The sequence below is a fragment of the Sitodiplosis mosellana genome, unplaced genomic scaffold (assembly GCF_009176505.1).
Source record: "Sitodiplosis mosellana isolate CC-2019 unplaced genomic scaffold, AAFC_SMos_1.0 Smas_scaffold_11, whole genome shotgun sequence".
NCBI lineage: Eukaryota > Metazoa > Arthropoda > Insecta > Diptera > Cecidomyiidae > Sitodiplosis > Sitodiplosis mosellana.
In genome coordinates, this window is record NW_022595253.1 from 2,181,970 (window position 1) to 2,203,440 (window position 21,471).

Sequence of the window (21,471 nt, forward strand, 5' to 3'; positions counted from 1 at the left end):
CGCGCATAATTTAACACATTTGTGTGTTTGGTCTGTGTGATATTTTATACCTCATTTTCGTTTTTGCATCCTTTTTCGCTGGTGATGATGATGATGACGACGACGATGGGCACAACACAGTCGATCGTTTTGTTCAACGCAATAAACCTTGTTGGTGAGATCTTGTGGCGGTGTTGTTCTTGTTGTGTTGTGCCTTTCCATTTGCTCCCTTTGATATTCAAATTTGGAACGATTTTCGGTCGCAATGCTTTTTTTCGCACTTCGTGGTGCTGATCGCTGGCCGCCTGTTCACATTTTGAAAGGCTACCTGAACCGATCGTCAACTGCAGATAATTCAATTTAAAAGCCATTTTTAACCGAAATTGGAAATGTCGACACGTTTATATTGCTGCACTGCGCATAATATTTTGCTTGCATCCGAAAATCGAGCCGCCACTTAACAGACCATGCTCAGCAAAGCCATTTGATTGAGTTTTGCCATCAACAACCATGGCAATGCCGTTGCTTTTGTCCATTCAAACGACGACGACGACAAACAAAAACGTGTTAAAACATATATAGAGGAGTTATAAAAAAAAATGTTTATTGCTTTTTTACAGCGCGAACAAGAGGTGTTATGCCGCATTGCAAATCGTTGTGCGATGAAAATTGTCGGTTGTGTGTGTGTGTGTTTTTAAGTGATGACAACACTAAATTAATATTCATTGGAAAGATAGCGGCTTCTGGATACTCATTTTCATATCGCAAAGTGTGAACAAGCATGAGAAAAATCTATAAATTATGCAAGAAATACGATCAAACGGTCGATCGGAATGGACGATGATGGCGAGAGCGAGAGAGAGAGAGAGAGAGAGAGAGAGAGTGAGAAAAGAGTTTTTTTCGGGTCGCGTTGCGAATTATGCGCGCAGCAATCAATCTTCAATCATCCATTTGATAACGTGTTGTAGTTTGAATAATTCCAGCGATTTTTTTCAAGAGCTAATATTTATTGCAACGGTGAAAATGCGACAACCAGTTTTTCCTTTGATCGAAACCATTTTTTTCGGCATTTTATTATTTTTTTCTTTACCTTCGTGTGGTAGCTCCTGGTTTTCAGTGGTAAAAATGGAAATCAACGTGACTCCGGATTGCTCCGGATCAATGACATCTCTTCCCATACCTGATGCATGATGTCCAAAGATAAAAGTTCATTCGTAACCAAGGCATAAATTATATCGGTTTTTCGATCCGGTTGCCCATTGTAATATCGCCTCGGTGCGTATGCTGATTGATTTTATGAGGCGCTTTAGCATTCGCACTAACGCATTTATATGTAAATCGCCCAGTTGAACTCTTGTTCCCTTCAACGACTCGAATGCATCTTCGATTTATTGCTTTTTTATGCAACATTTTTGTCAACCCGGTTTTACAGTTCTTGAGAGCGTTGGTTGTTAGACCGCGCACAAATATGAATTCACGCCGGGCATTGTTTCGACGCTGACGCTCATAACGCCTGTCATGTCAACTTTGCATTCTTGCTCGCATTTGCCAATCTAATCAATCGTTTGATTGTTTTTTTTATTGCCAGTTGAAAATGATTTTATTGTTTTGAAATTTATGACGCTACAACATCCACTGCCACTTCCTATTCCATCAAGATCTCGCCAACGGATTTGCATTTAAGGTGATTCCACGAAAATGAACGGCGACAAAAATGCAAACCAATTTTGATCAAGATTATCATTTCGTGGTGTTTTTTTTTCTTCGGTCTTTCGTCAAAAGTTTGTTAGTTTTTTTTCGATGAGTTTTCTTATGTTTTAAAGGATTTTTTTTCCGAACTGTATCCAATTGTTATGAAGTTTCCCAAAAAGAAAGGCGACACCGGTTATACATTTTAAAACTGACAAACACTTTGACGTGAAATCTGTTTGAAATCCTTTGATTCCATTCTGAAGTTGAAGGTATCCCCTTATCAAATTGTCGTTGATGGATTTTTTTTATCAATTGAGCTAAAGTTGGCCAACCGTCGAAGTGAGCTCTGCATAATCACCTTACATCAACACAAAGCAGAATAAAAAGCAATCAAAAACCGAAAAAAAAACAGATAAATACACAACACTCCAGACGGTGGTTTCGTGCACAAATAATGAATTCGAGTCCATTAATTTCAGCGCTTTGTTATCAATCCCAATCACGTAATAATTTTACGCTTGCATCTTGTGAGCCTCAAAACTCGATTGTTATTATTTATCGTGAGCAAGAAGGAAATACATATTTTTAATGTTCGGAATTGTGTCATTTCCCGAATAAATTCCCATCAGGTGTTGGATTTATGTGAATTTTGTGCGAGCAAATAACAGCGGAAAGAAATGAAGATGACGCTGAATTATATTTTTGGTGTAGCGTCTGCAATCAATGGGTCCTAATTAGGTGAATGTCTAAATTAAATGCATAAAGTTATGGTTTTTGATCAATGATCATTGATAACTGATACTTTGAGTAACGGTGTTATGGGTTAATTTGTTTTTATCGCTGGCCAAAAATCAAATATGAAATGCGTTCGCACCTTCGTCGATCGCCGCATTCGATTGAATATCGATCACTAACTGTACTATAGCATCTACAGCAGTGTACACATACACACATAGCAAAAATTCCATAGCATCAATTACACGCGGAATTTTTTTTCTTCTCTTCATTCGTTGCGAATTTTATGTTTGGTCATCATTCGGGTCGAAATGGAACGCAAGAACGAAAAAAAAAAAATTCACGAAAATACCGTGATATTGTTCGGCTGTTGGTGTGATTAACATATTTCATTTTTGCATTCGTTCGGTTGCAACAATGTTCGATACAGCGACGCGCGTACTCGCGAACGGGTTATGCCATTGCGTTGGAAGTAAAAGTATACAAGCGCGATATTTATCAGCATTGACTGACACCCGATACGTAACAAGAGATGACGACCATACACACTTGATAATCATCGATTTAATGCAATCGCGAGCAAAGAAAACAACAAGGAGAGATGAAAAAAAGCCAACCTCACTCGAAATAAAGACAAAAAATATTTTATGTCAATTGCATATACAAACTGATAAAATAAAGGGCGCAGAGTGAGAGAGTGAGTGAGAGAGAGAGACCAGAGCGCTGCGGAGAGAAACGAAAACAAGAATTGAAATATGCATTATTAGCGTAGAGTCATGCCCGATACTGTGTGCGGTTGTGCTGTGGAGCTGGTCACGTTTAAATCAACGCAGAACTTGAATGAGTTGAAAGAATGCGAAACGAAACTGAAACGCCGTATGTACACTGTGTGCATAGCAAAGAAAAATGATAAATTTTCGTTGGTTTGACTTAAAGGTGCGAGAATGAATAAAATGCCCCATGCATGGCAAGCAAGAGAGATATATTGAAACCGGGCATAGGAGGAAGTGCGCATAATTTGTTAAATTGAAAAGTTGGTCAAATCAATTGCACCATTTTTTTTTTCTCCTTTTCTTCACCGACACTTTCACGCAACAAGGCAATTCATATATGCTAAAGACTGAAATGAAATGCAAAATGACAGTAAAACAGTTCAAAACGAACGAAAATTGCAAAAAGTCAAGCTGGTGAAACGAAACTGAAACATCCACACGTGCAGAATGCTGACATTCGGCCATCTATTAACAAATCATTTTAAATGTTTTCACGGCAGATGGATTGTGTTTTTTTTTCCTCTACCTGTCACGCAGCAATGTTTCGGTGGAAAAAGGGAATAAAACTTGATTTTTTTTGCGGCTGTTTTTCTGTTTTCATTGAACAGTTAATTTTTTTTCTGATTGTGAATTACGTTTCCATTTCGATATTGCAACGGTATAAATAACGATATGTAAAAAAAAATCATTTGCTCAAATATGCATATCGCTCCCTTTCGATTCGGCTTGTTATGTCAAAAATTAAATTGATTTATTTTATTTATGGCGACCGTGCGCGCCTGCTTTTAATTAAACATATGCTCTCAACTCTTTGTTTGACGCCTTCAAAAGTTTAAATAGTCATCACTCATCATGGAAAGAGAACCAAAACGAAACCAACGAATCAATATTTCAATGGTTTTTTTTTTCTCTCGTCGAAATCTATTTCAAAGTGTGAAGAAAAGAGGAGAGAAAACACAAATGAGTCAATAAAATACAATAAGCCACACTAATTTTATTCACCTCTTTAATAGCTAGCGCCAGTGCGCTGCTCGCTACGTTCATATATTTCTTCGCTTTTTTTTTTTTTTAATGCGCTGTTATGAGTAATCGTTTACATAAATAATAATATATTTAACCGATGATGACCAGCACTTCCCATTCAACAACGGCCGCTTCATTTTCTGAGCACGAATAACACGGACGATGATTATGTATGCATGTTAAGCCGTTGCTAAGAACATTCTTAACAGCAACCTGGGACGCAGTGTGAGTAGTGCACGCACACGCGATCTCATTCAACATAACACAGTCTTGAGCTGGCGGTTGAATGCACAACAATTGAATAAACCGCATCCATATCGTTCGCCTATTAAAAATGCATAATCAATTTGATAGATGGAAATCATTATCGTCTTGCGCCTTTTGTTAATGCCACTCTGGATGGCTCTTCGAACCGATTTGAATTCCGAATTGAATCAATATTTATTTGAAATTCGATTAATCGGCTTTCAAGAGGTGATTTGTTAAGATACTTTAAGTGATGATTTTTGACTTTTTCAGACACATAAAAAAAAAAGGTTATTTTCGAGATAAAAAGAGTGATTTTTCGGCAATTACTAAATAGACTCTACTTATCGAGATGATGGATTTGTTTTTTTTATTTTGGCAAATTTTCGGGGTCGGAACATTCGTAATGATCTTTGCAAACATCCAGTACCAGAAGAGAGGTAAAGACGCTTTCGCACATATGAAAGTTGTAATTGCATTACCGGCCATCGTGGTGCCACAAAGTGGATTCACTTGCATTTTTGGTGATTGATGAATTGCTGGTGCAAAATATTAGTTTTCGACAAATTCGCATGAAAACGGCTTAAAATGCGGTGATTAATGATAAAATGTTAAAATCGCATCACATTTTATTACACTTGAAAAGGTTTCACACCCACAAACCAGTCATTTCCCTTCGGAGGTACCTATATGTTTTGCGAAGCAAAAAAAAAATGCCGAAATAATTACATTAATGTTAACTTAAGCAATGATTAAGCTGAGTGCAGTCATTAAAAATGGAACCGTCTGCAGCGTTGCTGTTCAAAACGAATGCAAAAAGGAATTGGGATATTGCAGCCATGCTATTACTGTCCGAAATTGCTGGACGGAGCCAAATCGCCATGAAATCGATCGGTGTGTCGAAAAGTGGAAATAAATTGTTGCATAATCGATTCCCAATCGGTTGTGTTGGTGCGTGTTTGAGAGGATAGGCCATGATGTGTATTGTAGGTGATAATGTGTTAAAAGGACAATTTCAGCATTTCCGCCTAGTCATTTGTTGGCCGAACGCCCGATCGAAATTATGATGAACTGCTATAACTGTTCATTGTTCTTCGCCGACATGCATGCAGATGTAAAAAGGTAAACTCACCGAAACAAAAAAACAACGGCAACAAAATCTGTTTTGGCAGCGTGTAAAACTTAGCGCCTCAACCATCGACCGCAATATTATAAATTGTGTTTTTGCCGTGTACAAATTAAATTTGTTCCCTTCTCACCTACGGATTGAAAGGCGAGCAAGAGTGGAACGAGTAACGAAAAAAAAAAAATAGCACACACATCATTTCGGAATGGGCGGATCGGTGTTAGCACCTTTTTCGATGAACTCGCCGCTTTGGCATGCCCATCTTCCGTTAGCTCAAACTGCGTCGCTTTTTTTAGAAACGAAATATTCATATGGTTTTTTTTCTTCCATCTTTGGATAAAATGTATAGAGTCCAAAAAACGGATCTAACACATATTCTAGGTTGTTGTTTTTGGAATCAAAATAGAAAGAACCAAATGAAAAAAAAAACCATTAATAAAAAGCCAAACAGCTAATTATATCCTACGCATTTGGCTGAAGAAACGTACGAATGTCGTTGACTGCTTTTGCGAATGAGAAACACTATAGAAAATTGAAATGAATGGAAATTGACCTCAGCTTCGGAACTTCATTGATACGTGTACAAATTGACTAGATAAAAAAACACGCTCAGAGTTGTAATTTAGACGTGTCTTATGTTTTTTTTTTCTACGGTGGCGACAGTCTGACAAAATTGAGTCTTTTATTTTCTTAACTTTCCAACAGTTCTTACATTTTCTGATTTTGATTCTTTCTTTTTCGGTCCTCATGAGACGAGGCATTTCGAGAAAGAAAACTTTGTTTTCAACATAGCGGAACTTTGAACCGAAGAAAGAAAAGCAATAAAAACTTTTTCCGTTACTCATAAATCGGTTTTAATAAATACGTAGACCAATTTTTATAATTTCATATTTTGATGCGTGTTTTAATGATACGAATTTTCTCCCATGAGATTACATCCGAAAAAGCTAATAAAAACAAAAGTGCTCGATTCGATATCTCCGATAGGGTAGCATTTCGGAAATGCACATAAATCTCCACACAAAGTGGAAATAGTCAATGGCACCGCCGATCCGCCTGATTTTATTAACACCAAATATTATATTTGGGTCTTGTGAATAGACAAAAATACTTTTAGAAACCAATTTCCCAAATTTCTCCCAATAAAATGGATGCATTTCTCAATTAATTATGGCCATTGGTCGATCAAATTAAAAGTGTATCGATTTGAACGATAAAATCCTCGAAATGCCCACATAATTATCACGGGATCATCCATTGCCAGCATTGGAAATGTTGTACGGCGTGTATAGCGTACGCATGTTTGTGTTCAATGAGCACTGTTCACTGAAAAATGTTTGCGTTCGATGGGAATAACGTGTCCATGGGCATTGAAGAGTCGATCAGTTAATATCGCTGTGCTTCGATATTGCGATCGATCACAGCAAATATCTTCGCATGAAATCGCATGGCTTAAGGGTGTTAGTTAGAAAAATGATCAGTTAGTAGTATCTTCTAAAATTTATCGGCTCCAATTACGCATTCGATAGCGTAGTAAAGCGCACACGGTAATAACAAATCTGCTTTATTAATTGCGATCGATAAAAAATGCGATCACACAGCGAATGCGCAGCCGATATTCCGTGGCAGTGGGAACGTTTAATTTTGCCATAAATTCCATCGATGCTTGCTCTCTTAATTGGCAGGATATAATTTTTCACCGCCATTGCCAAAGTGTGTTGAGCATGTAAAATGTGTTTACTGTGTGTGTGTATGGAAATCGTTTCACTTTAATCATAAAAAGCAAATATCCTTGAGCTGTGAATTGGTTATTTACCGAAAGAAAATGGTTTGTTGGTTTTTATATTTGCATAAATAGTTTGAACTGAAATTGGTATGGCACACACAGAGGCGGCGGTCGCACTGCGAATGCACCGAAAACATGGTTGCACTGACTGGCTTGGGATTTATTTATGTGGAAATTATTGTTTTGAGTGTGTCAATTAATCACGGCTGATGGTTTTTTGCCTCTTCTATATTCACTTGCGCAAAAGCGCGTGTACGACACCATAATGATCGCCTCTAAACAGCAAAGTGCGAATTTCTCACTGCACCAAATATATAAATTAGCATCGATTTCTCTTTCATTTCCGACGCCTTCTCATTTGACATGGAAAATGGAAGAGAAAGAGCAAGCAGGAGTGAAAGAGGGAAATGAATAAGTGTTATTCGTATGCAACTGCACTGTTGATTTCACCGATGGGCAAATACGAATCCACCGAAATTCATCGAAATCATTATGCATAATAAAAACGATTGTTCGAACACGGACTGAACATCACATTTTTTTCTTTCCTTTTCCGCATAAATAATGTCTATTCTTGAGTGCATTTATGTGATGTGCATGTATCTTCTTTTAATTTTATCCTTTATCCTCGGATCGTCTATTATTCGATGAGTTGTTACAATGTTTGGATCGTCGATTGCCTCTTCTTTTTCGCTTTTCAAACAGACGCAATAAAAAAATCGAAACTAAAAAACAGAAAAAATAACGAATTTTGTTCATTTTTGTTGCAGTCTTTTGAAATGCGGCTCTAAAAAGGATTCGTTTGACTCAGGTAGAAAAAAAAATCTAACACAATCAGGATAGTGACAACGAACAGGCGCTTAAAAAGGAACAAAAAAAAAACTGAAGAAACGAAAGTGTCTGACGTGAAGAGTGAAACTCTTTCAGAGTTGCCTTTAGGCGAGAGAGACGAATATAAACAAAAGACTCAACAATCATATAATTCCATGCCGGAATACGTGAAAGTGCAAATGAAACCTTTAATTATTTGCCATGTTTACCCACAATTCCAACCAAATTTATTGGTTGGCCATAAATTTTATGAAGTTTCTTTTTTATGCAAAATAGTCGATCTATAACATTCGGTGTGGATTTCACTTTAAACACGTCCTTTCTCGATAAACAGACAAAAAAAGGATATTCCTTTGCGTTGGGCTCATGAAAATAGAAAGTCAGACCATAAATAAATCACAAATTGATTTGTTGCTGCGGTTTTTTCTTTATTTATTTTGTTAACTGTGCACAAAATAGGCGTCGAATGGGATGGAAAGTAAGGAGTGGGATGGAAAGAAAGGTGGAATGAGTGGCAAAATTACTTTCCAATCGAAATGGGTTAATTTAATTAGAAGTCAATCGTTGCGATTGCATGCAAGTTGATAGTAAGGAGAAAAAATCCGAAAACCCTAATGATTCCCTTGTTACAACCACATTAATGTGGCGTTGCATTGAATCAAATTTTGGGTTTGATTGCATCAAACGCAATCGCCGCCGCCATCATCAACATGACAACTTACATCGAATAAAAAAAACAGATAAACCGGTAGCTTGATTAAGTATAGAGCAAGATAAATGAATGTAAGTCGCATTAATTAGATCACTGTAGCCATTGTCGAATTCAATTTCGTGTTTTTCCTCGTCTTTTCGGCCGTGAGAAATGCAGAACTCACTTCTGAAACCGAAGGAGTTGCTCGAACAAGAGCTAGCCGCTCGGCGTCGTTTTCTGTCATGGTGGGTGTTTTTATCAAATTTTATAATGATCCAGCGGTATTCGACCGTATGTATATGGTGTCCTATATAAGTGTCCAATTTTTTCAGGTTCGTTAGTTAATCGCGAATGTGATCAGCTGTTCCATATCAAAACCGAAACATGAAGAAAAACCGAAAAAAGTATATAAACATTCCTATTGAATGCATAAAGAGAAAAAAAAACTTCAAAGAAGTGTTTTTCTTTAATTAAACCTAGTTAGACGTTGTTTACCTCAATTCTCTACTCAATTACCGAATTGTTCCGAGAATCATTCCGAATTCTATCTAATCGTTCCTATCTAAAATAACTGTAGAAGGGAAAATAACGGCCTGTTTCGTATTCCATCAAAACATTGAATTGAAACGACGCACTTGAAATCAGATGCACAAGAATGTGTGACCTTCGTTTCAGTTACTTTTATTACCTATTAACTATTAAACTAGTTCTATTCGACACACAAAACCTACGACTCAGTTTTCTTCTTTGAACTCGTACAACGCACATGGAGTGTTCTCCAGAGCATAATATGACGAGGGAGAAGTGTAAAGTGATCGTAGGTCATGTTCATAAGACATGAACACAGAAGTACAAAATGAACGTGCGCTACAGACGATATTCAAATCTAATTTTATCGCTGTGTAAACTATTCGAACGCGTGCCGAACCGAATGAATTCCACAAACAAAGCGTTAAATTATTACCACGTAAAACACCAACAATACATGACCGTTGTTTATGGAATATGTTTGCTATTTACAGATCAAGCAATTTATGAAAGGCGTCCAGTACGAAGAAAGGCGCTCGCGCTGCTACGAACAAAACAGTAAGAATTGTTCATTTTGTGTTGAGTAAATATTGACATTGCAAGCGCTATTCACTGAACAAACAAAATGCATAACCTCGACACTTCTATACCAAGAGACAATTATGCATGCAGTCCGATTCATTGGCGTTTGTTGGCGATGGGAAGAATGAACGAAGCGAGGGAATAAAGCGAGAATTTTTCAGAATATTTTTTTTTCATTTGTTTGAAAATCGTTGAACGGAAAGGAAGAAGTAACAACACAATGAGTCAAAGCAAGACACAGAGAATGTAATGAAAGAAGAAAAAAAACGAATTGAAACGAAAGTAAAATGTATGTTTGTTGCCAGCAGAACGGAACACACCGCATAATAATGACCGTGGCCAGTTCGAAAAACAAACAACAATAGTTGAGACTTTTTTACTCTTTTGGAGCTTGCTCTTTCTCACTGCGTTCACGACGTTTGAATGAAGTAGAATGGACTGTGAACTGCAATTGCTCGATGCGATGCATGTAAGTGCATGTAATTGCGTACACACATTATTATCGATGGTGGCGCGCGCGCGTGCACGTTGGCTGGATGGCTCTCTCCTCCACTTTGTAAATTCACGGCAAATATGGTCAAAACATGTGTTTAAGTGTGTGTTTTAATATGGAAACATGCCTTGCATTGTAATGGATAGTGTGGAAACAAATCGGTGCATGATGGTAACGTAATATTGATTGTGCACGATTTTCGACTGCATTTCTAAAGACGCGCACTTGCTCTGTATCGTTTTTTTTTTCACTTTTACGGTAAATGTTCATGAGTATTGCGGCATCGGCAAAAGAGTCTCGGTACTTTGATATATTGATGCGTTGTGTGTAACTTATTGAATTGCAGTGAGCATCCACTCCGAGCAACAGTAGAAACAACAGCAACAACATAATCGATGCGGCCAGTGAGTAGGAGGTCACGATCAAGCGCTGCGCATGCCATATAATATAATTTAAATTGAAATAATAACAATAATCTTATTATCAAGTTTAAAATACAAATTGCTTTTACACTCGCCACAGCGTGCAAATGTACACACGTGTGTTGGTGTGTGTGTGTGTGTGTGTTGAGTGCAACGAAGCGCAGGGCACATTGGGTGTGAAAACATGAACAGCAAACAAGAACCAATGCATTTTGATTGTTGGGCGACAGTAGCACTCAACTGTTTTTTTCTCGACTCGTTCGTTCACGCATTTTTTTTCTCTCTCTGTGTATTTATGGTGAAATGCACACGGCCCGAAAAAAAAACGCTGTGTATTGTTTGTTTTCCAATGCAAAATAAAACGAACGACTTGCGGCCAAACATGATTACGCACTATTAAATGAAACTTAAGTCTCGGGTCAAACAAAGTTCACGCCATTACGCTGTCAATATTTCGTTGTGATTTTTCAATTATTCGCCGTTTTTTTTGCTGCTGCGCTCGTTCACCAACTAGAAACCAATTACACAGTCTTCTTGAAAAGGAAAGGATTTTTCATTTTTAACGCACGTCTCTCGTTTATTTTCGGAATTGGAAGAAATGAACGAAGTAAAAGAATATAATACGGCGTTCATTTTTAGCATCGAAAAGTAGATCGGAATTGCGCATTTTTCCATGAATTTTGCGTTATTTAAAGAAATGTCTACATACGTATTTCATTTGCATTATCGTTTTTAGTTGTTGAACCAAGGGTTGAAACAATATATGCCATTTGCATCACATTCGTAACAGAAATTTATAAACTGTTACTTTCCAAGCAATTTTCAAACAGGAATTTATGTTTTTTGTTTTTTTCAATTCATCGGATTCAAATTGAGTTTTTTTTTTACGGCCCGTCGATTTCGCTTGCATTTTTTCTGTTCCTTTGATGCATGCACCATTTCGAACGAAGGATCATGGTTCAAAGCATTTTTATTTTTTGTCCCAAATTCCGGCGATACGGTTGCCTGAAACATTTTTACATATATTCATGAATATACCAGTGCGCTGGACAATATCGTATGCATAATGAAAAAGGACACTATGACCTTTGAATGGAAAAACACAGTCGAAATCCTTTGGGCTTGGTCGCATTTCAGTAGCATAAAATTGTTGTTACGCTTTAACATTCGGTTTTTCCTCCCTTTGAACGGAAGTGAGTTCACGGTTTAAGTGCGAAAAAAAGCCGAAAATGAGTGAACGCAGTCGAGCTTGCCGTCATCGTCATCGTCAAGTTCCAATTTAATGAAAATAAATTAGATCGTGTAACCAATGATAACAACCGACCTGCGTTCTTACTTACTTTACCAACCCCTCATAACAGTTAAAAACGAATCGACTGGACAAGATCATTGAGGTATGAAGGAACTAAATGAAAAACAGTGCATTTTCGGAAATTAATTGATACAGTGCCATAAAACATAAAATATTCAGAGTCGAAATGAGTGCACCCAAACATATAAGCGCACGATCGACACACCTGCGCTCAAAACTGCGTAAACATTGTTTTTTTTGCTGCTGCTGTTGTTGTCGATGCATTAACATAAAAAATAAAGTTGCCCTTATTTATCGTTTTATAATTACTAAATTTACGGATACTGCAAATGAACCCTAGTTTGAAATTCAAATTGGGACACTGAAAAAGCAATAAAAATTCACTCCAAATCAGCGAATATGAACAAAAGGATTTTCTAATGGAGTTTTTTCAAAGGTAATAATTAGAATTCAACTTTTTTTGTAATCTGAAAAAATATGATTTTTCAGTTCAGATTCAAATTTTCAGTCGTTTTCAATGTTTCATAGCATTTCATGGTGAATGATCGTGTCTCATGTGAAACGTAAAAAATTACGTAAAATTCATCGAATCAAAGTGGAAGAAATACATTCATTCTGTTGTGCACTGCTTGCAGATTGAACTTGTACTGAAGAATGCATCAGTTGAATCGAACCATTGAGAAGGGAAAAGAAACGATCGTTTCGAATATGCATCCAAAGATTCAATCTTACATGATGCGTTAGTATTGGTATTTTTCCAGCTGCCCAAAGAAGAACGTTCTAAATGAGAAATGATTTGATATCTCGCTTTTTCTATCGTTGTTTGGCATAAGCGAGGACTTGTCATAAATGAATATTTTTCCCGTTTGCATCTGCTTGGAAATGTATTTGTATTGGTATTGGTATTGGTGTACTGTGTGTATGCACCCGCACAATCAAAATCCATGATTTCTCCTTCAATCTGTGCATTCGTCGAGAGAGATAGAGAGCGAACATTCAGAATGCAGTGCGTACCCATAGCACGGAACAGTTGCAGCTTGCGTCTGTTTTTTTCTTCATCATCTTCTCTCTACTCAAACCGTTGCCATCATCATCGTCATCATCATCATCAAGTTGCACGCTTCTGTGCCTTTTACCCGTATACATTTTATGCGCCAAGCGGATTTTTTTTCTTGGCACGCGCTTTTACATTTATCCGACACACGCCGTACTCACCATGCCACATTTTCATTGATCGGCGAGTGCGTTGAGTGAGCTGCACAAGCGCAGAGGCGCATGTGCGCATTTACCATCCAAATGTACAATGTGAACTCGGTGCCGATCCGCTTGGTGTTCGTTTTACGATCGTTCGAAACAACAATAATAAACTACCTGTGTTGAATGTGCTGAAGAACTGATTCGAAGGTCCGTGCTTGTGAGCCTGATGCTGCTGCGTGTGTGCGACGCAACACAACTGAAACGATCGTGCATAGGATACGAAGTGGATAAAAGGGAAAATACGAACAACGACTCTTTTTTTTTTTGGAGGGGACTCGATTCTTGCGTTCGTATTGCACACACAGCAGTCAACAGGCAGTTGAACATAATTCTTCTCTTTTGAATCTCTTCTCCATTCGTCCGTTCCTTCGTTTGATCGAATTTCAGTTCAGTGTACTGCTACTGCCGTGCACGTGATACCGACCATTCCAGTTGGGAGTGGGGAGAAAGAAGTCGTAAAGCATAAGATAGAAAAAGGAGCGTTTTTGATCTGTATTGCAATGCTACACATATCGACACACATTCACCGTACGCACCGAATAGAACCGAATTTTACAGGCTACAGCAGGTACAAAGCGATAGTACATAACCGATGGTCTTGCGACGAAGGGTTTCATTCCGTGGATAACTCTCGACAAGTTAACATTACGCACTGTTCGCTCTTTTCATTTTCTCTTGATTTTTCTCACGACTTGATTTGACGAACATAAAAAAAAAAATCGTAAAGTGTTTTAGTTAAAGATATCAACACGCACACGAAAAAGCTTTGAAAGAGCAAAGTGACATCGACTGATCATACATTTGCAAAGCGATTTGATTGAATTTCGGCTGAGATTTCATTGGAGATTTATAGAAAAGTTTTCATTCGTGAACAATTTAAGTGTTTTATTCTGATTTTTTTTTCTGAAGTGGTAAAGAGAAATAAAAAAAAAAAACAATCGACAAAATGATGCACCACCACCAAAACGCATACGTCCAGCAACAATATCAACAAACGTTGATGCCACAGCATCCACCACAACAAATTAGCCATCAACATTTGCATCAACATCCGCAAATGCAAACGGTTCAAATGGCAAAAATGCAAAGCAAACGACCAATCGCACCGGCACCACCATCAATCGCCGAACAGAATCAAATGAACCGTGTCAGCAGCACAATGAGCGCCAGTAAAAAAGCCAAGATGACATATGCCCATATGGCATACGCAGCAACTCAACCAGCTTCCGTTCAACGTCGAAATGCTCGCGAACGTAACCGTGTGAAACAAGTCAACATGGGCTTCAACAATTTGCGCCAGCATATTCCATCCGATGTGGTCGGACAGCTAACGAACGGTGGCCGTGGTGCGAGCAAAAAATTGAGCAAAGTCGATACATTGAAAATGGCCGTTGAATATATTCGTCGTTTGCAAGGATTGTTAGATGACGGCGAAATGGATTCGCTGGCATCAACAAGTTCAACCGCATCATCCGTTTCAAATAATTCGTACTATTCACCGAGCCCAGCATTGCAGTGCACCATTCAACCACCACCACCGTGCTCCGAATCATCTGCATCGCCAACACCTTCCTACTCATCCGACAATTCATCGGTTGGAAACTCCAGCTACGTCCTGCCACCGACCACATACAAATACCAAACATACGATTACAACGATACCATCAATCACGACGAAGAAGAACTTTTGGATGCGATTTCCTGGTGGCAACAAACGCAATAGACAATTATTGCCAGGCTACCAAACACACTATCACATGTCGTCAATGCGCATTAGGTAAATATTCACATCCACACTTTTTTCATTGCTTTTTTTTATCGAATTTTAGTTTACGAAAATTTCCAAGTGATTTATCGTTTTGTGCCAACAACGTGATATTCAATATTTTCGAAAGGAAGAGAGAAAAAAAATCGAACGATAAAAAAGTGAAATCACAAACATGACAAAGGCCACACTTTTGCTTTCTAGATCATTGTTAGCGCTCTGCTGACGCGTTTTTTTCTCATTCTCAAGCGTTCAACAGTTTTTTTTTGTTATTCAATCGAATCGACGTGTTTTTTTTTGTTTCTACGTTGACAGTCAGAAAAAAAAATCAATATTCTTTCAAACCATTGTGTGTGCTGCTTCCAAAAAAGCGTTTTCAATATTTTTTTTTCTTATTCATGCATTTGTTCTAAATCAATGATTCCAATTCAGTTTTTTCTCTTCGTCGTCATTTCCATTATTATAAATGTTTTTTTTTTTTCATTCTGCGTTACTCCCAAAAATACTACGCATTATTATTTACTATGAATTTTATATTCTCGAATAGTAAAAGAACTTGTTTTATTTTCGGATTATGATCCAAGTTGTATATTGTATATTGCTTTTGCTGCTGCTTTTTGTGCCCGATTTCGTTTTGCACAACAACAAAACGATGCATAGAGGACTCAAAAGAGAGAGAGAGAAAAAAAATACTAAGCGGGGTTTCTGTTTTATCTTTCTCAATTTTTTGTGTTCCGTATACTACACACAATTTACCTGCACATAAACAACAACAACCAGAACCGAATTGATTTCAATGGATTTGTTCATCTGAGATTTGTTGATCTTTGAAAACACACACACACACCACATATACACTGATGTGCGTTTTGTCGTACAGATTCGAGATAAATGCATCTCTAAGAAAGAAAATGGGATGTTGTACGGGAGAGGGAGAGATCATGGAATGAGATCTTTGTTTACCAGAAAAGCGAACATATACGCACGCAGTTCATTGTGCCGAGTTTCTGCAATTGAAAATTGCTTCGTTTTTCATTTTTTAAACGATGTAGTGTTTTTTTGTGTATCTGACAGCGCGCGAAGTAAAACGAAAATTGCTTGGTGTGTCAAAGTGCAAAAACAAAATTCAAATGACTTTTCTATTTTCAATAAAAGGAAAAAAAGGTCTATTGTTTGCATCTAAAAATGAACTTGACGCAAATTTACCATGCATTCCTTGAAAAAAAAAAAAAGAGAACTCCATTGTTTCCATTTCTCTTTCGCTTCAAAAAAACACTTTGTTGGAGAAATTTCGTCTAGAAACCATTTCAATTCAGCGATAAGAGAAAATCAAAAAGTTTGATGAGAAGTGCATTCGAATCAATCAATTTCAATGCGATCAAAAACCACAAGATGAAAATCATTCAAACCATTTAATATATCGATGAATACGCATCAGCACGATTTTTATTCAATGAACACACAAAAAAAAACACACACCGGAGATAGAGAAAAAAAACAAACGATCGAAGAACTGCCCTAGCTCAAGAAATCCGACGCACATCAATCAATTCGTTTCAAAATGTTGGAATCCTTTGTAGTGCGGCTGTACGCTTGCATTGCCAGCTCTATTTGCTAATCATTTTTACATACCGTTTTCAATATCCTCCCATTCATTCTGTGCGTTCTCTCTCTTGGCGACGCGGCCCATTTCATTCACCACGCAAAACTATGATTAAATGATGGAGTAGCGAGATTCGATCATAGTGATCGGGAGTCAATGCCGTGTGATACACACATACACACAGTGTACAACTGAATTACAGTCGACACACGGTGATTAAATGAAGCAAGCGAAGAGGGAGAGAGAGAGAGAGAGAGAAAAAACAAATGCGCCAAGAATATCACGAGCAATTTCAATTGAGAGCCTGCTTTTTGTTTGCTGTCGTTTCCTTTTCACATCGAACGACAAGTTCGAACTGAAGCTGTGGCTGTTTGTGTGCGGTTTTGTATTTTTGCTTTCTTTCTTCTCGTCGCTTTTTTCTGCGCTGTCGTTGCTGCTGATGCTGAAGCGAACGCATTTTTTTTTACCCGAATCGCGTTCTTGAAAAATATACACCATCATCATCATCTTTCGTCTTTATGTTATCTTCTCTCGCTTTGGCTCTCGACCAGATTATATTTTTTTTACCGTGGTTACTGCTGCTGCCCAAGACTTTTATATGCATTTATTCTCATTATGCGCGCAGCGCACATTGCACTTGATTCACAGCTCTTCGGAAGAAGAACTATTAAATGATCCGCGAGCGACGCAGGAAAAAAAGCGACACAACACGAACGCAGCAGCAACTTCAAAATTCACATCATTGAATGTGCCAAAGAACGACGGGTAAATAAAAAGAAATTGTTTTGACTTGGTCAGCGTGCGCGAGAGAGCGAGTAAAACAGAGTGAGCGTGCGAGAGTTGTTGTTGTTTGTACGCGCAGTGATCGTATAACATGTTTCAATATTTATCATTCATTGATCGTATGGTGCCATGCAGGTATCGGAAAGAGATTCTCTACTCTCAGTTGCACTGAGACCTCTTTTGTTGGAGTGACATGGAAAGGCTCTGGCTGTAAGTGCAGAGTTCGAACACTGTTGATTTTTCATTGCTTCTTTTTGTCCGACAATTCGCCAGCATTTCGAATCGTAAAACAGGCGCGCGCGCGCGCTCACGCACACGCACTCACACACAGCATTCATTAAACCGGCTGCCGTTGCATTCAATTTTACATAATATCATTGCATCCAACTCCACTGATAATAATGTCAAAATGTTTATTATTATATTTATTATTTCGCGTTTTTTTTTTTTTCGTGTTTTGATAAATGATAAAAACGCATCGAATATGATCTACTATACGGTTACTGCTCGTAATCGCACAACGATAAATCATTTGAGCAAATACATATTGTGAACTGAACTGAAACTTTTTACACAACAATCAAAATACCATTCACTAATTAACCATGATTTTTCTTTATTTTCTTCCAGAAATCCAACACAAACAATCATGAAGATGAATCGTCCACTTCGATGTCGAACGGGACTTTTTTTTTTCGACGCGATATGAACTGCTATGTGCGACATTGTTAACGCATGATGAAGACGTTATCTAGTCATTCCATAAGAATTACCTCTTCTTTGCATTTTAAGTTTCGTTCAATTTAGTACAATCGCGTTAACCTTAAGTTTAAAAACAATTGCATTTGTTGAAGCGTAGTTCTTGTTTAAGTTTTAAGACCAACATGTACTTATAAACGTAACAGCCTTCTATTGATCTAAGCTCGAGAGCGAACAAATTCTATCGAAACACGTGCCTTTAAAAGTAAAGAACGAATGATTTCGACATGGAACAACTGTGAAAAAAAAAAAATCTTTTTTTACGCACAATATTTTCATTCGATTTATTTGTTCGATTCACTTTGCACTGAATAAGCTCGCCAGTGACACATTTAAATTACCTAATTAGAGAAGAGTAAAACATTGTTCGTTGTAGATTTAAAATATTTGTTTATATGAGAAACACTTTGCCAGAGAAACTATTTATGTAAATTAAATCGACTTGTAGCTTCGTAAGACGTATCGAATAAAAAGGTACAATTGCCAAATATTCCTGAAAAATTAACTCAACGTTATTATTTACATTTTCAGCACTTTTTTTGGAGATTTCTCAATTCTTTTCAACTCTTTTAACTTTCAAACATTTTTGGCTTCGTTCCTGTTTTTTTTTTTTTGTGCGATTTTTAGATTATTTTTTTTCTGCTTATTTAAAAAAAATCGTTCGAATCGTATTCATTCCCCTTCCTTTCATTAATTAAAAACCTAAAGGATGACTTCATTAGTTTGATTGATTGCGTGAGTAACTAAGATTAGCATTGAATTCCAGCTCAAAGTCGTAAATTTCGAGTATTTTGTTGGCGAAAAATTTAATTATTTGCATCGTATAAATGGAGTTGGATGAAATTGGATGTAAAAATAGAGATGGATTCGGTGTGAAAGTGGCAGGACTCTTCTCAACTTCACACAGCAGCAAATTATTTACAACTCCTTTTTCTGCATAAATTAAAGACTATAGCAAATGAGTGCGCGCATAAAATCGGTTATGATATCTGTCTGCCTCTCATTCTTTCTTATTCGAATCAAAACGCCTTCGAAATTGGATAGCACGATCGAGTTCAGCACTCCATCAGCATCACTTTACATAATTGATAGCATTTAACCAATGGACATTTGTTATACATTATGCAAACAAGAAAGCGATCGGCTTGTTCTGAGGCTGCTGGTTATAAATTAAATGTCGATATACGTTATTTTGGTGTCGGATGCGTGGAAACATCAAAGGTGGAGATGTGTGGTTTTGTGTCATTTTTTGCGGCATGAGAACGACACCGAAAAATGTTGTTGTGCGATGAGCGCGAACTCATTTCATGCAAGTCAAAAACGAGCGATGTTTCTTTACGCATCCGAAAATGGTTTTTGCGTGCTCATAAAGTAAACGAACCCATTTCGAATGGCTTGTTTGTCATTAATTTGGCCTGTGGAACGAACAGAAACAAACTCCCTGGTCATATCGTCGTCATTGCGTTGTTGTTTAAAAAATATATTAATTAAAAGCAAATTGACCAATTAGGAATCGTTTGCTAAAGAGCTGCTTTGACATTTGTTCCGATTTGTTATTCCATTGCTCCACGCCAAGGAGCATATGGAGCTCGCGATGAAATACGTACTGCCGCATACTTTGCGATCACTAACCGTGACACAGAAGAAGTTAACGAATCATCATTTATTATTATGCTTAAGCATTCTCCTTGTTTTTTTTTTCCAAAGAAATCAGCGAAGAAAATAACGACGAAAACGTTGCTCACGTAACTAGCTCAAGTGTGATTCTGTTTCACTGAGCTTCGTTTCCTTTCGTCCGTTCGTTCGATTATAGTACCTTGGTAAATAAATGATGATATGATAGAAGCCCGTCAAATGCTTCAAAGCATGAATTTGACGCAAATGAACGGTGAAAAGAGCTGTGCTTTGCACTGATTATTATTATGTTTCACATTCACATTCACATACACACACTTTGCCAGCGAAACGAAACTGAATACGAACGTGCCTGCACATATTTCGAGTCTAAACAAATGATGCTGATGATTGTTGAACGAGTTGCCCCGTTGTTTAATGCTCATCACACTTTCGTGTTTGCCTGACGCGTCTTTTTATTCCATGTTCGTTGCTCGCGCGATTTCTCCTCTCACTCTCTCGCCGCTGCTGCTGTTGTTGTGGTGGTTGTTGTTATTGTTATTATCATTTCTCGTCTCATATTCGCTCGATTTGGTCGTTCTCGTTGAGACTATATTAATTCTGATGGTCAATTATTTGCTTCGGTTTCATTCGGCTGCCTTTGATATTGACCGTGTACACTTTTTTCCATCAAACTTTCGGTTGCATCATGAGATTCAAATCTCTCGCAAAAAAAAAAAACAACCGAAAACTTAGTAATTTCGAATTCGTATTATTGCAGCCTATTCAATGGACGATCATTTATTTCGTCAATTTCGTTCTAATTGTACCGCGGGCTCCGGCTAACTGGATGTTGCAACGATAAACGAACAAACGATCAAACGATTTGAAGAGTTGAGTTTTTTTTTCTCATTCAGGACGATTTATTTGCAGCTAGTTATTGAGACGATCTCTTCAATCGATTGTTGATCATCCTCTTTCACCATCCGTCGTCACGTCAGCAAATTTAGCTGAGAATCAATGGCACTTCGCGTTGGCCGAGGAGTCATTAAAGGAGACCTGCATAAGCGAGCAAGCTTATTTTTATACACACCTCAAGTGAATCGACAATTATATCGATTCCATTGTTCACTCACTCACATCGTTCAGGCGCATTAAAGGATGAGAAGTGATTACCCGCATCCTATGATATGATGAATATGCAAACGAAAATAGCATCGATTTAAGTTATGATGGGGCATTCAAGACATGTTTAGAATTGAAATGACAACGATTAAACTGTGCTGAGAGGGAAAAAATCGTGCAGCATTCGTTGAACTCAAACAGCATTGATTGGAATGCTCATAAAAACTGGCTCCAATTTAGCACACGCCTGAGTCAATAATTTTTTTTACGTTCAACATTTTTTTTCTCTCCACATTGCACGTTGGATTATTGTTTTTCGTTTCCACTCGAATGCTGGCGTATTTCG

General features: G+C 37.6%; 1 protein-coding gene across 1 annotated transcript; it reads left to right on the forward strand.

Annotated features, from left to right (window-relative positions):
- Positions 1–14,092: 14,092 nt before the first annotated feature.
- On the forward strand, positions 14,093–18,865 carry LOC129567590 (achaete-scute complex protein T3-like). Its single transcript, XM_055444670.1, has 2 exons — positions 14,093–15,253; positions 18,258–18,865. The coding sequence occupies exon 1, from the start codon at positions 14,423–14,425 to the stop codon at positions 15,197–15,199; it is 777 nt and encodes a 258-aa protein (XP_055300645.1). The 5' UTR covers positions 14,093–14,422; the 3' UTR covers positions 15,200–15,253; positions 18,258–18,865.
- Positions 18,866–21,471: the final 2,606 nt, after the last annotated feature.

Bases quoted from the DNA above. Each gene is read 5' to 3' on its own strand.
- LOC129567590 (XM_055444670.1), top strand. From the start codon at position 14,423: ATGATGCACCACCACCAAAACGCATACGTCCAGCAACAATATCAACAA.